At 40.6% G+C, this 17011-nt stretch overlaps 1 protein-coding gene across 6 annotated transcripts in view; it reads right to left on the minus strand.

Moving 5' to 3' along the window:
- KIF21A (kinesin family member 21A) overlaps nt 1-17011 on the minus strand; it is a 183859-nt gene that overhangs the window by 25361 nt on the left and 141487 nt on the right. For all 6 annotated transcript variants that reach the window (XM_075857241.1, XM_075857243.1, XM_075857240.1 and 3 more), the window contains 4 exons: nt 11591-11645; nt 9351-9568; nt 4064-4177; nt 3029-3157 (listed from right to left, as the gene is read on the minus strand). In XM_075857241.1, the coding sequence (XP_075713356.1) occupies nt 3029-3157; nt 4064-4177; nt 9351-9568; nt 11591-11645 (516 nt within the window). The remainder of the gene's footprint in view (nt 1-3028; nt 3158-4063; nt 4178-9350; nt 9569-11590; nt 11646-17011) is intronic.

Raw genomic sequence — 17011 nt, forward strand, 5'->3', positions numbered from 1 at the left:
TTTTTTTTTTGGTCCCACTATGGGACTTTACTATGCAATCATTTGATCACTTTTATAATACACTGCAATAATTCTGTATGGCTGTGAATTATGCCTGTCAATGTAAAACTAACAGGCATCTATTAGGCCATGCCTTTGGCTGCCATAAAAAGCATCGGCCCCATGTGATTGCGTTTCAAGTGTGCTGAAGGGGTGAGCGAGGAAGCCCCCACCCTCTAAAGTCACGCAGTAGATATTGACCATGGCTACTAAGGGCTTAAATAGAAATTAGCATTGATTCTGCCTGCTGGAGCAGGTACCCGACTGTAGACTGCCCAAGGCTCTAGCCTTTACATGCCGCTGTTGCATAAATACCCCTAATGACCACTGTGAAAAGGCATATGGGCGATCATTACGGGGTTAAAAAACATACATTGCATCAAATGAGTTTAATAAAGCTATATCCTTTTAAGAAACTTAAAATTAAAAACAGAAACCTAAATTATGAAGGATCTAAAGTCAAAATCGGTTACAAATTGCATTTGTTATATATAGAACCTGAAAGCCGTAATTAAACAGATGTAGAAGGGCAGCATTTTACAATTAACAGTTTCTTTTGGGCACTGTAATAACTCAACAAGTTAAGAGAACTCAGTGCAGGTTCCTATTAAAAAAAAACTGAGCAAACACATTGTAACATTCATTCAGATCATGCTAAACTACAAATGTAGCTCTACTACATCAGTACATGACAATGCATCCCACGTCTAAACCTATGTGAAGGTGCTTAATACTTTCTTAACTGACAGTTTTGGGCTCTGTTCACATCTTTGCTAGCTTTGCCATTATTCTGTTCGGCCAGAGGGACAGAATAATCGGAAAAACTGAAGTGCTGGATCCATCGCATAATGGACACCAACGGCGCATGACGGATCTCAATGACTAAGGCCAAATGCACACAATGCGTACTATGACAAATCTGCAGAGTAATATAGTACCAGCATAGTAAATGAGATTTCAAGAAATCTCATCTACACGTTGCAGATTTTTTCTGCACGTAAATCGACCTGTAGTGCACATTTCAAAACCCGCAGCATATCAATTCATCTTGCGTTTCCGTATTTTTTTTTTTTAAATGCACCAAAATACGCAGCATAAAACCGCACCTATTTTCGAATCAAAACGTAAAAACTGCACCGAAAGCCTATTCCTAAATCAATTGCACCGCTGTAATTTGAGAATAGATTAATGGCTGATTCCATTACTTCTAACCAAGGGTCTAGTCCTCCTTTAACATATTTAGGCAACTCTTCCGTTATCACCCAAGACAGTTTTCTTCCATTACTATACATTGCTACAGACATTCCACAGTAATTACAAATGGCAGAATAAATTATTCTCTGGCACCCTCTCACACTCAGTTACAGTTAAGGAAAAATAAATAAATACAATGTGTCTAGCAAATAAAATAAAAAAATTTAAGTTGGCTTTCTATAGATATTAAAGGCTATGTACACCTTTGAAATAAGCATTTTTATTTTAAAAAAAACAGTGTGTTTGGTGCAACTTTGTAATTGCTTTTTAATAAAAATTATTTTTACCTTTTGAGATATAGCTGCTTTGTATCCTGTATACAGAGCAGCTGTATCTTGCACTGAATCCTGTATCCGTCAAGTCAGCGGCACTGACGGGTTCAGTGAAAGCGGGTACCGTGTGTCTCTGACACGCAGGGTTGAGCTGTTACCGATCACATTTCAGTTCATAACATAGATGTGATTGATAACAGGTGGATCCTGCATGGACTCGCTGTCTCTGATCAGTCCAGCTGATCTGGCGGATTCAGGTCTCAGCACTAGATACAGCTGCTCTGTATACAGGATACAAAGCAGCTGTATCTTAAAAAGTAAAAATAATTTTCAATAAAAAGTATTTTGAAAGTTACACTAAACACACTCAGACATTTTTATTATTTAAAACCAAAAAAAAACAAAAAAAAAAAACCCCACACGATTTCAAAGGTGTACTGAGCCATTAAAAGGGGTTGTCTCATGAAAACATCCAGTCAACGCCGAAGAAAGGCGCATTTAGGCAGACATTACATGGCGGCTATTTATATGAATAGCTGACCATGCAATACATGAACGCCCCTGGTCCACCAGAACGTGAAAATAGAGGGACCCCTCTAGGACATCCATATGCCGTAATAGGACAACCCCTTTCAACCATAATAGACATTTGTTCGTTTGGCACCCTGCACAGGGCCGTGCCCTTAATCATTGTCCGTGATTACAGGCACGGCCGGCTGCGGACAGTCACCCATATTTGCGAGCCATGTTCCCATTATAAAGAATAGGAGAACGGTCCATAAAAATGTTAAAAAAAATAGGACATGTCCTATTTTTTGCGGGTCATTTCTATGGCCCTGATACCTTACCGTAAATAAACGGGAAGGTGTCCCTGGGCAATAGAAATGAATGGGTCCATATTTTGATCCGCAATTACAGATCAAAATTACGGTCGTGTGCATGGGGACCACAAGCAAAGAACATATGACTAGATCTTAATACATTCACAAACAAAAGTGTCATTGATATTATGGCCACTGAAGTACAAACATTTTTTATGTGAATATCAAAGCAAATAATGTTATAAAGTATATAAGTAGACATGGTTTTACACATTATTTAGCATGGTTTCTTTTTTCAAGGTGAACAAAACACTGTAGACTGTTATTAAGTAAGCGCTGTAAACAAAAAATATACAACCAAGAGGATATACGCTTCTACCGTTCTGCTAAACCCACCATTGTACAAGAAGTCAAATTTTAAATGTAAATCTCCTTGCTCTTGTACAGAATCTCGGTTACTCTCCCTGTACAATAAATATAATCTAAGTTACTAAAAAGGCACAGATGAATTTTGCATGTACAGGTCAATAACAGAGTGGTAAGATAATTTCTTAAAATATTAAATGACTGAAAGCAACAATCTGCCATTCTAATACTTTGCAGTGGTGTGCCTGCTAACGTAGGGGGTGACTTAGGACTTACTTATCCTGCTGACATGTGGCGTTTCCCTGAGAAACTGTGAGACGGCTAAAAACATTCATTTCATTACGGGTTCGGCTTGTTGGGGAAGAAGGAGGTGATAGACTAGCCTCTGAAGTTCCCGAGTCTGAGCTACAAGAAAAAAAGAACACGGAATGCTCACTTCAATGGGTTATAAAAGATGGAAGTCAGTATGGTAAAATGACTCATGCTTTACAAGCCTGCTTTCCAAACAGAAATTTAGATCATTCATGAGAAAGTCTTGTGAATAAAACATGGCAACTCCAGTAGAAAGTCCTCCAAAAACCAAAGGCTTACTCAAGAACAATTACAAAAAAGTCATTAAAAGTGCAATGCCTGCAAAACAATTAATGGCACAATTTATCGAATTTCTAAAATGTCAAGTACCACTAAATGACTGCTGTCATGTCTTAGAAGCAACTTCCGCACACAAGAGATGCATAGAGATCATAAAATAGGCACTGTCGTTTCAACAAAATTGGCAAAAATCAATAGTATAAGCTAAAATAATAAAAGTTATATTTTATTATAGAAAAATGCTAATTTCTTCACTTATCAGCCACTTCTCCCCCTCTCCCCCAAATTGTTCACTCACTCTGAATTTTTTTCCTACATTTTGGCTGTAGAGAAGGGAGGGGACTAAGAGAGACCCTTCAGCAGCCTCCTAGTAAGAGTTATAGCTCATCCCAGTGCTGAATTCCCAGCTACACTGCTCATTACTGCTGTGTAATCTCCTCCATGCTGCTGCTTCTAAATATGTGATAGATAGAGATTGGTGAGCAGGATGTTCTCTTCTCTGTGTGCGGTGTATGGCAGACATGACAGTAGTTAGGCTCCACCCACTAGCTCAGGGAGAACTGATATAGGGCTTGCAGAGGGGAAAAATGGTAAAACATGCAGGATGAAAATCATACTATGGTCAGCTTATTTTTAAAAGTCACCTGAAAAGACAACTACACTTTAAGAAGGAAGAAATAGAACATAATCCCATTAAGCTAAAACATGGAGCATACGTACAATTTTTGTTCTTTGGATTTACCCAGCTTCTCTCCACTCCTTTCATAGGTTTTCCTTCTTGATGATGGAGAAGGCTCAGGTATACGCCTCTCTGCCAATGGATTTGGCTTAGACCTGAAAAGTATAACCATCAACAACGGAGATAGCGAATTCTTAATGTACATACAGAACACGTTCACAATGGTAGTGAAAACTGGCATGTCACCTCAGGGACCGTACAAGCTTTTGTATTTCAGTACAATCCTTTGTATAAAGAATAGATAATTATATTGGGATAATTGTTAGAACCCGGTTTGATACAAAAACAACTTTAGATCTATATTCATAAACATCTGTATGTATTTAACCCTAGCTTTCAGACAAAACTTGTAACATTTAAGAGAATCCATTTAAGAGAATGCTCCATCTTAAGCCCTATCTTGTAAATACATTCACTGAAAAGAGCTTTAAAATATTAAACTCCGTTCTAAGCGGTGACAGCTATTTGTTTGCATTATGCCTATGAGACCCAACAAAGTAAATTCACATTTTCAATTATCTTATAGAAGTGTAGCGGACCTAGTCCTTTGTCAAGTCATCTGGGATGGCATCTCAGATCACATTTATTTTCAAACACTTAAAGCAATTTTCTTGGCTGAATAATCTATTGTTGGTTTGAAAAAAAATACAATTATCTATTTAAAAGTAAAATTACAAATGTTAGAAGATAGATATATAGTAGCCCCTTTCTAATAAAATTTGTAAAACGTTCTAAGTTACTGCGTTCTGATACAAGTAACTGTGAATATACTCAGAACGCAACCTTGCGCTTCATTTCAGAATCCCTATATTACCCTGGAAGGGTTTAGTAAACAGAGGACGGCTCGATTATCCTCTCCATAGATTTCAAAGATGGCGGGGATCAGGTGATTTGGCCATGTGACCCTCTCCCCAACTGCCTGATCTTCTGCGCCGGCGCTGAATGCCTTTAGCGCATGTGCATATACAGAAGAGTCTGCGCATGCGATCCCGTGGTTAAATCACCTGACCGCCACCATTTTTTAAATCTAAGGACAGGATAATCGTGCTGTGCTCTGTTTACTAAGCCCTTCCAGGGGAAGAAGGGGACTTTGAAAGAAAGCGGTGGGGTGATATTTACAGATGCTCGTTTCAGAACCCAGCAACTTAGTGCATTTCACAAATCTCATTAGAAAGTAGCAACTCCTTCGAATGGATTGTTCACTTGGACAATACATTTTTATTAGATGGGATCCTGACAATAAGCTGATCACGGGTTGTCCCACTGTATTCTGTGGGGGAATTTAGCGAAGGTTGTACTTCCCTGACAGCGCCAAGTAATAAGAATAGATCATTACATAGTTCGCAATTAAATAAATGGGCTGTCCATGTAATGCATAAACATGTTGGGACCTTCAGGGTGATAGACCCTCTTTGTAGCTACCCTCCATCCGGCTAATAGATGAGGGTCCTGAACAGGGTACCACCTTTAAAAGTTCAGAGTTGAAGAAGGTATTTGAAAGGGAGTTTTCTAAAGCAGCCCTTTGTGCAAAATAGGGGGGAGGTAGAAATGACTGCATGGGTTCTGTTTCTACTGCCATTCTGCCACCTTGTGATGCAAATTTTTTTTAATTGAACAAGAAGGAAGTGGTGACCTTGGAATATAACTACAGGTCTTTAGGTCAGCTCTGGCAGTATAGAACTGCAGAACACAGTTTTCCCAGCACAGCCCGTGATCTGGGCACGAAGAGGACAAGGATTCGCCTATTCCCTGGGAACCAGCAGTAACTGGACCCACAAGCAAAACCTCTAAGATATCCACCTGGATACCACCAGTTTCCAATAAGAATAAACATAAACGTATAGCAATATACTCATATTTCTATTAAAATGTTGCCCAAAAGTGGTTGGTTTACTTTAATCTATTGTTTATTTAAAGAGAATAGTGAACCAAGATTCCCAATAATTGAAAGGAATATTCACCTAGGATCACCCTTTTACAGTTTGCAAATAAATAAAATCTACATAAAACTTCTGACCTTGCACTAGTTCTGAGTTATTGCAAATATTTTAGCCCTGAACTGCATACATATTTCTGCTGGTACCGATCTACATTGTGTGATCAGTAGCTGCGCTGAGCTCCTACAGAGCAAAGATTTGTTTCAAAGGCGTTTCGTTTTGCCTCTGTCAGATTAATGTACAGTGACTGGCGTAAAGACTACAGAATGCAAACCACCAGCACAAGCTCTCCACAGACACCAAATATGCAGAGTACTTTACATTTCAGTTTAGAAACGGAGAATGAAAACCTGTGCTGTGGACAAGAATAGGCTAGAATATATATAACAAAAGAAAAGAAAAACATTTTTTCGAAAAACAAAAGGCACTCTTGGGTTGTTAGAAAATTATGAAAATACTTTATTAAGGTCTAAAAATTATTTTGAATATTAATATATGAAAAGGCAAAATGAACACAATTATTAAAAAAATCTCCTGGCCAGGAAACAACCATATGTTCAATTATAAATTACCTCCTATACACTTATTCTATAACTTGCAAGATAAGTGACACATATGCATATATATATCTCCCTGACAAGAAGGTCAAATTGCATAGACAGGAAAAACCGCTGGGTTGTGTTCACACTTGCGGTTTCCACATATATATATATATAGATTCTTATCCTCAAGCTGGCAAGAATTCCTATTCAAAAGAATTCATGATAGGATTGTAAGGAACGTTATCCTTTGCATAATAGTTCCTGTCGTAAGGTATAGCCACAATGTGTAGAAGAAATAGATTAACGGCGTGTTTATTTTGCTCTTCCTTTTCAGCTGTTGGGTCCTGTTTTTTTAGGGATCAGGGGTGAAAGATAGTCTGTTCCTAGACCATTAAGGTCAATGTTAGTCCCTGTGTAGCATATGTTGTAACCACCAAATTGTGTGCCATGCTGTAACCATTACTTTCATTGCCAAAAGCGGAGTAAAATTACATTACCGCTGATTCCTAACACATTAGGAACTTATCCTCTTACAGAACACCGGTTTTCTGAAGTGAACTTTACATAACATTGTGCATTTGCACCTTGTTACCACATTACATTAATAAGTGGACTTCTCCATTTCCATGAACACACACAATTCAAAGAGGCAGAAAAAATAAATAAATAAATAAAAATCGGATCTTCATAGGCTGTCTCCTCCAGTAGGATCCAGTCAATAAATATTCATTCTTAATGAGGATCTGTCACTAGGTCATATAAGTTAAACTGGTTACCTGGCCTAAATAGCGCTGTCTCACTGATTTCAGAGCGGTTTTGTTTTTTCCTGGACCCCCCCCCCCCTTCCAGAGATGTGGGCCAATGTGGAGTTCCCAATATGCTAATTTGCTGTAGTTAGCCAACGGGCTGGAGCTAGCTTCCCGGCCTCTGATGCTGACCAATCAGCTTGAGGGTAGTTCACGCCCTGTTGGCTAACTACAGCAATTTAGCATAGAGGGAGCCAACACAACAGTGGGCCATATCTCTGGAAAGGGGGGTCCAGGAAAGGAAAATAAAAAATACAGGGAGACCGTGCTATTCAGGTCAGTTAGCCAGTTTAACTTCTATGACATAGTGACAGGTTCTCTTTAAACCCACTGCTGGATTATGTCGATTCCTACTGGAGAAGAGCGCCTATGAAGTTCAATGATTTTTTTCTATCTCATTTGGCGTGTGTGCACATTTGACTCTTCGTGTCTAGACACGAAAGCGGTAAAATGAACAAGGGTTGATCTCCCCCTCTGTGACCGATTGTGAAGTGCTACGTAAAGTTGTGCCTAAAAATAGCACAACCATATAAGGGGAGTGTATTTGAGCTGGATTGTACGCAATTAGGGTACGTTCACACGCTTAACAAAAAACTTCTGAAAATACGGAGCTATTTTCAAGGGAAAACAGCTCCTGATTTTCATAAGTTTTTTAAGCAACTCGCGTTTTTTCGCGGCGTTTTTTACAGCCGTTTTTGGAGCTGTTTTCAATAGTCTATGAAAAACGGCTCCAAAAATGTCCCAAGAAGCGTCATCCACTTCTATTTCGCGGGCGTCTTTTTACGTGCCGTATTTTGACAGTGACGCGTAAAATTAAGGCTTGTGGGAACAGAACACCGTAAAACCCATTGAAAGCAATGGGCAGATGTTTGTAGTCGTATTAGGGGCGTTTTTACAGGCGTAATTCGAGGCGTAAAACGCCCGAATTACGTCTGAACACACTGCGTGTGATCATACCCTTACCCTATAAAGCATGGTGTCAGTATTTTTTAGACCCCTCAACTTTTGTTTTCCATTTCCATGAGAAACAGTGATGGCTGTGGTCCCTTCAGAATGGACCTGTACTGCAATAAAAAAAAAAAAAAATAATCTGTCCAAGATTACAACAAAACAAATATAAAATTACCTTGTTCTAATATCTGAAGTAAGATCTTCCAACATTATTACAAGATGCTGATGCAGCAAGATGGAGTCTAAAACTCTTCCCTCTACACTGGCAATTGCAACAAAAAGAAGCCCTAAACTTTGTTATTGTTTTGTTGTCACTAAAACGTTTTACTAATTCTGCTTAATGGTATCAAGCACATTTTACATGCAACACAGAATTTAGTGGCGCTAGAGGAGATTTTCATGCAATGAGATATTCATTCCTTCAGGCAAATGAATTACGGGTGCATGTGAAAGGATTATTGCTTTAGACTATAGCAACAAAGGTTTATAGATGCAGTGCACATAAAGCATTCCTTCCCCAAAATATATTTAACAGGCTACTTGGCATTTTTCAAAACTATAAATAATCCAAAATAATGGATTCTGGGAAAACTCAAAATCATTACTGCCAGATACAATTTATATCCTTAAATAAATAACATGCAAAGCAGGCGAGACAACAATGTAGTAGTGCAATAGGGCCCTCACACCAAAGGGGTATGAAAACTATCTACCTGAATTAATGCAAAAGGTTCAGACTTTTGCAACATAAAAATTTAATAAACAGAAATGTGCAGATTATCTACAAAGAACGTGCAATCTAATAAAATGAAACTTTACCTAAACATTTAACATGCACCCCTCGAGAAGAAAGCAGAGGTTATTTGTAGGGTGGAGCGATGTTTTTTGCTGGACATGAAAGTGTGCTCAGTAAATGTTCCATTCCAGCACATACATAGTAGCAGGTTTATAAACATAGGCATATCATCATAAAACAGATAGAAACCGTCAAAGAGAAAGCCGTGTTTGTTAATGCAGCGCAGACAGACTTACATGCTGCCCATTTTAGAAGAAAAGCCAGAAGTAGGGGGCATCGAGTCTTTCTCCCTAACAGTAGTGGCACTTGTCTCCAGGTTTATCTCAGTCCCTTGCACTTCAGGAACAGGAGGAAGGTTAGTAGACAAGCCATTATCTCCAGCTCCAAGTTCAACAGCATTCTCGCTACTATCTGCATAAAGCAACTCCTGCTGGGTAGTTGTTCTCCTCCGTGCCTGTTTAGATCAGAAAAAAATATTAACCCGAAGTTGCAACACCACCATTTAAAGAGGCTCTGTCACCAGATTTTGCAACCCCTATCTGCTATTGCAGCAGATCGACGCTGCAATGTAGATAACAGTAAAGTTTTTATTTTAAAAAAACGAGCATTTTTGGCCAAGTTATGACCATTTTTGTATTTATGCAAATGAGGCTTGCAAAAGTACAACTGGGCGTGTTTACAGTAAAAGTACAACTGGGCGTGTATTGTGTGTGTACATCGGGGCGTTTTTACTTCTTTTACTAGCTGGGCGTTAGGAATGGGAGTGTATGATGCTGACGAATCAGCATCATCCACTTCTGTTCGTTAACACCCAGCTTCTGGCAGTGCAGACACACAGCGTGTTCTCGAGAGATCACGCTGTGACGTCACTCACTTCCTGCCCCAGGTCCTGCATCGTGTCGGCCACATCGGCACCAGAGGCTACAGTTAATTCTGCAGCAGCATCAGCGTTTGCAGGTAAGTAGCTACATCGACTTACCTGCAAACGCCGATGCTGCTGCAGAATCAACTGTAGCCTCTGGTGCCGATGTGTCCTCGCTCGTCCGACACGATGCAGGACCTGGGGCAGGAAGTGAGTGACGACACAGCGTGATCTCTCGAGAACACGGCTGTGTCTGCACTGCCAGAAGCTGGGCGTTGTGAAGAGAAGTGGATGATACTTCTATACACAACGCCCAGCTAGTAAAAGTAGTAAAAACGCCCCGATGTACGCACATAATACACGCCCAGTTGGACTTTTACTTTAAACACGCCCAGTTGGACTTTAGCAAGCCTCATTTGCATAAATACAAAAATGGTCATAACTTGGCCAAAAATGCTTGTTTTTTAAAAATAAAAAAGTTACTCTTATCTACATTGCAGCGCCGATCTGCTGCAAGAGCAGATAGGGGTTGCAAAATCTGGTGACAGAGCCTCTTTAAGCAATTTTATCAGTATTGTAACAGTCTATTAGTAAAGAAACTAGCACATACACATACATTTTAGTTAGTGTGTACATTCCAGTTAAATACTCCTCCAAAAAAATTCCTATGCTTACGGGAAGGTGTCCGTGCCGTTAAAAAATATAGAACATGTCCTATTTCAGGCCGTAATTACGGCACGGGCAGGCCCATAGAAGTCTATGGGGCTCCCGTAATTACGGGTGACTACGTGTGTGCACCCGTAATTACGGGAGCGTTGCTAGGCGACGTCAGGGGATAGTCACTGTCCAGGGTGCTGAAAGAGTTAAACGATCGGCAGTAACTCTTTCAGCACCCTGGATAGTGACTACCGATCACAATATAGATCAACGTGTAAAAAAAAATAGACGTTCATACTTACCCAGAATTCCCTGCTTCTTCCTCCAGTCCGGCCTCCCTGGATGACGTTTCAACCCATGTGACCGCTGCAGCCAATCACAGGATGCAGCGGTCACATGGAGTGCCACGTCATCGAGGGAGGTCGGACTGGATGTCAAGAGAGGGACGCGTCACCAAGACAACGGCCGGGTAAGTATGAATTTCTTTTACTTTTTCTGCGGAATGGGCTACCCCTTCGCTCTATACTGCACTGATAGAGAGAAGGGCTGCCGATTAGTGCAGTGCAATTTTGCAGCGAAAACGGGTGGAATACTGGTGACACTGGACCCGTATTTACGAGCACGGGTCCGTAAATACTGGTGCAATACGGGTCGAATACGTGTGACCAAGGACACGTATTTATGGGAGGACAAAAATAAGTTCGTGTGCATGAGGCCTAAGAGTGCATCTAAAAACGTGACACATTGGTGATACTTTGGGTCCACCGAGCAAATTATAAACGAACCACTAGATATCTTTCTAAATGACACCCTCTATATGCACTTACATATTATCTGAAATAATTGTATTTAGAATAAATCTCTCTCTTAATAAGAGGAGGCAACGTTGTATGCTATGATGCTGTTGGCTGGTAAATGGACAGGACATACACGTCTTTATACTTTAATACTGCTTACCTTGCTTTTGGGCTTCCCCTCACCGCAAAGTTTCAATAAATCAGATGAAAGAGTACTAAGAAAAATAAAAATAAATTAAAAAGGCATGTGACAACACAACCACACTATCCTAAAGTGTATATATACACTATATGGACAAAAGTATCGAGACACACCTCTTAATCATTGAATTCAGGTATCTCGTTCAGTCCCATTACCACAGGTATATTAAAGAGGCTCTGTCACCACATTATAAGTGCCCTATCTACTACATAAGGAGATGGGGGCTATAATGTAGGTGACAGCAGTGCTTTATATTTAGAAAAACTATCTATTTTTACCACGTTAGGAGCGATTTTAGCTTTATGCTAATTCATTTCTTAACCCCTTCCCGACATTTGACGTATCCATACGCCCCTCTAACAGCTCATCGCGCCCCCCGCAACGCAATCGCGCGGGGGGGGGGGATGGTTGCTACGGCTGCCATCTATGTGCACCTATTAAGCTTAATAGATGCCTGTCAGATTAACGATATACTGCAATACATTAGTATTGCAGTATATCGCTGGTTAAAGTCCCCTAGGGGGACTAATAAAAAAAGTAAACATGAGCTAAAGTTTGTTTTTTTTGTGCAAAAAAAAATAAAATATTAAAAGTTCAAAAAACCCCCCTTTTCCCATTTTCCCAATAGAGCATAGTAAAAAAAAAAAAAAGAAACAAACATAATTGGTATCGCCGCGTCCGTAAAAGTCTGAACTATCACAATATATCATTATTTAACCCACACGGTAAACGCATTAAAAAAAAATGTAAACGCCAGAATCTCTATTTTTTGGTCACCTCATCTCCCACAAAAAATGAAATAAAAAGTGATCGAACAGTCGCTTTTACACCAAAATGGTATTATTAAAAACTACAGCTTATCCCGCAAAAAATAAGCCCTCATACCACTTAATCGACGGAAACATAAAAAAGTTGTGGCTCTCGGAATTTGGCGACACAAAATAAATTTTCTTTTTTACACTTAGGTTTTTACTTGTAAAAGTAGTAAAATATAGAAAAAAACTATATATATTTGGTATCGTCGTAGTCGTATTGACCCGCAGAATAAAGTTAACATGTTGTTTTAATTGCACAGTGAATTCCATAAAAACGTCGCGCAAAAAAACATGTAGGAATCGCTGTTTTTTTCATTTTCTACCCCACAAATATTTTTTTTTCCCGTTTCCTAGTACATTATATGGCAAAATAAATGGTGCTACGAAAAACTACAACTCGTTCCGCAAAAATCAAGCCCTCATAGTACTATATCGACGGGAAAATAAAGACAGTATGGCTTTTGGAAGGTGGGGAGGAAAAAACGAAAATTAAAATCTGAAAGGGCTGCGGCGGGAAGGCGTTAATGCCCAAGTGGGCGTGTTTTTACTTTAGACCAAGTGGGCATTGTACAGAGGAGTGTGTGATGGTGACCAATCAGCGTCATGCACTTCTCTCCATTCATTTAGTCAGCGAATAGTGACCCTGCATTATTCACTATGTGCTGTCTTATACTGACATATTAACGTTACTGAAGTGTTTAGACCGTGACTAGACATTCCTTCCAGCCAGGACGGCATGTCTATTCACAATCCCGACACTTCGTTAACGTTTGTTTGGTACTTACAGCAGAGCAAGCGTAATCTCGCTGTAAATGACAGGTTACATCGAGATTACGCTTTGCTCTGCTGTAAGTACCACAGTGTCAGACTACGTAAAATTACAGAGCGGGGTCACCTAGTGATGAGGCACATGGTGCATAAAAGTCGCCAACACTCTGCTGACTCAATAACTGCACGGTTCCAAACCTTCTCTGGCATTAACATCAGCACAAAAACTGTATCAGCTTTATGTTATAGGTTTCCATGGCCAAGCAACTGCACGCAAGCCTTACATCACAAAGCAAAATGCCAAGGGGTGGAGCAGTGTAAAGCGTGTCGCCACTGGACTCTGGAGAAGTGGAAACCTGTTCTGTGAAGTAATGTATTATGCATCTCTATCTGGCAGTCTTTTAAGTACAAGGACTTACCAGGTTCAGTAGAGAGTTAGGCGCCATTAACAAGTGTCCAAGCGCCTCATTGTATATGAATTACATACAAGACTTCATTACATAATAGAAGACTTAGAGAAAAGGAAGTCATTACGCCACAGGTATGGTAAAAAATTAACAAATTTTATTTAGGACATACAATACAAAATACTGATATACAAAATTCAAAGAAGGATCCGAATAAAAGAAGGAACGCAGTGTGATGGCTTCAAGAAAAATAGAAGTTGGGGTATTAAGCCCACCACAACAGAAGTTCCCTGGCAAAGATTCACTATCTGATATAGATCACAAGTGACATAGTCTAAATGGTAGAATACATTCGTAACTATAAGTTGATAGTGGCAGCAAAGTTTACACAGAGAGAGAAATCACTCTAAGACCATATGTTTCCAAAATTGCTGAAGTGTAAAGGATTTGTTACCATAATTAGTTAACGCTTTATATAAATAGAGATAGACCAGGACAAAAATGTCGTAATGAGGCTGAAGTTGCCAGAGAAAAACGTCAAGTGTGCATAGCCTGTATAGATCGCAATAGGTCTATATATGACATAAAAAATATGAAGGGAGGCTTACCCATGGAAATGACCGTTGTAATGGCCCCACACTGCAGCCTGAAAAGGTTGCGCCCCAACGCGCGTTTCGCCAATCTAGCTTCCTCAGGGGCTTTTATCTGTTAGTGCTTTTAACCTTTAAATGTGATTACATTTGTAATGCACTTATTGTATCAAAATTTTCCCGATGCTGCCATGGGGCACGTGACTGGTGATGTCACTCTCTTTGCCCCCTCTGTTTACGAGCCGTATACCGATCACGTGGTCAAAATGTTAAAAGTATCTGGCTGGTAGACAGCACGTCACTAGTGATATGCCGTCTACCAGGCAGATACTTTTAAACGGGTTTTCCAGCTTTTGACAACTGATGACTTATCTACCGGATAGGTCATCAGTACATCATCTGTGGGGGTCCGACACCCGGGTCCCGCACAGGTCAGCTGGTCTGGTGCCTCCGTGCACCAGACGTACAAGCCGGAAGCAGTTAGCTCTGGCCACGGATTAGCGGCCGAGCTGCAGTACTGTTCAAGTGAATAGGAGCAGACCTGCAGTTCTGCAGCACGGCCGCTATGCTATGTACGGAGCAAACTGCTTCCGGGATCCGTACATTGCATTATGTGCCACAACTTCCGGTGCCCGCAGGCCACCGGAGCAGCTTACCGATGCGGGGTCCGGGTGTCGGACCCGCACAGATGACATACTGATGACCTATCCAGTGGATAGGTAATCAGTCAGACGGTGGACAAACCCTTTAACAGTTTGACCACGTGATAGGTATACTGCTTGTAAACAAAAGGGGCAAAGAGAGGGACATCACCAGTCATGTGCCCCATGGCAGCATCGGGAAACGGGGCCAATTTTTATACAATAAGTGCATTACAAATGTAATCACATTCAGAGGATAAAATAAACGGACACAGAAAAGTCTGAACTTGGAAAACCCATTTAATGCTTCAGCATACCAAGACATTTTGGACAATTGCAGCATCCAACTTTGTAGGAATTGTTTGGGGAAGGCCCTTTCCTGTACCGGCATGACTGTGTCCCAGTGCCCAAAGCAAGGTCCATAAAGGCATGGTTGGGTGAGTTTGGTGTGGCTGAACATAACTGGCCCGCACGGAGCCCTGACCTCAACCCCATCAAACACCTTTTGGATGAACTAGAACAAGGATTGCGAGCCAGGACCTCTGGTCCAAAATCACAAATGCTCTTTAGGATAAACGGGCTAATAATCCCACAGATACTCCAAAATCTTGTAGAAAGTATTCCCAGAAGAGTGGAAGCTGTTTTAGCTGCACAAGAGGGACCAACTCCATATTAATGTATTTAGAATGGAATGTCATAAAAGCTCCTGTAGGTGTAATGTGTTGGTGTCCAAGTACTTTTGTTCATTTAGTGTATGTGACTACTTAATACCTCCATAAAGTGGCCTACGTCATCTCTAGAGCTAGCAACTTGTCATCGCTCATGTATATTTAAGTTGGCCATTAAAATGTAACAAATTTAAGAGGTAGGATTTAATATTTCTTATGGACACCTATATACTAGCTAACTAGCAGCTGAGTGCAGCATGTAATGGGCAGGGCTGCACAAACCCTGGGGCACTTCACATTTTTCTCCTACTCTCCTTCGTTATTTAGATATCGGTGCGGTTATATTTGGCGCCCGATATTTAAATAACCCCTCCCGAACTGTCATTTGGGCGTGTTTAGGCAAGGGGGCGTGTAACATTGCCCGGACACTGTCCAATCAGCTATTGACAGTGCCACAGCAATAGCAGGAGCGGTGAGAGCGCGCACGCTCTCACTCACTTTTCAGCGCTCGGCAGATAAGGACAAGGCTGTGCGATCCCTCGCATGCGCGCACAGCTCCAATCTGCGTGTGTGAGCTCACACACTCTCCTCTCTCCAGCTCTTGGCAGACAAGGACAAGACTGTGATCGCTCGCGAAAACAATGAATCTTCACAGACATACAATAAAACAGGAGGTGGATACACCTGTGGGAAAACACTTCTCTGGACCTGATCACAGTTTGGCAGATTTAAAAGTCCTAATACTAAAGGGTCATTTTAAGAACAGAGAGAGAAAAATTTGGGAATTCAAGAGAATGATAAAATTCCAGTCATTGACACAAGGCCTCAATCTAACACCAGGATTTATGAGCCACTACATGGACACAAGTCACATCCCCCATCAGACTGACTCCAGATGCCTTAACTCCTAAGTCATCACCCCTATAACCTCCGTTTTATTGCCCTGGCTTATCTTAATGATGTATCACCTAATGTACTAATTGGCTTTGTGTAACATCTAAATGTTGTGCTTTTTTCTAAGTCATTCATTTGTAAACTGCCTGAAGAAGGAGCCTCTGTGCTCTGAAAGCCGCATATAGAACTTTTATGGTTCGCCAATAAAGGTATCATACCTTCTATACTTTTGTCTTTTTTGACACAAAGGTATTTAACATTGCATAAATAAAACCTTTAAATTCTCAGAATTTATTTGCTAATTTTAAATGGCAACACAGAGGATGAAATAAAGTCTATAGCTGAGCAAAAGAAGGCAGAGACTTATTAGGCTGAGTTCACACTGAGTTTTTTGCAGGAGGAAAATTCTGCCTCAAAATTCAGTTTGGGATTTTGAGGCAGATTTTGACCTTCCTGCACGCCGTTTGCTGCGATTTTCGCAGCGTTTTTCGCTCGCGCCCATTGAGTGCTACAGGCAAAAAACTCCGCGAAAAACGCTTTCTCTGCCTCCCATTGATGTCAGAGGCATAACCGCGCGAAGATGGGGCATGTCCCGT

The sequence above is a fragment of the Rhinoderma darwinii genome, chromosome 3, assembly GCF_050947455.1.
Source record: "Rhinoderma darwinii isolate aRhiDar2 chromosome 3, aRhiDar2.hap1, whole genome shotgun sequence".
Lineage (NCBI taxonomy): Eukaryota > Metazoa > Chordata > Amphibia > Anura > Rhinodermatidae > Rhinoderma > Rhinoderma darwinii.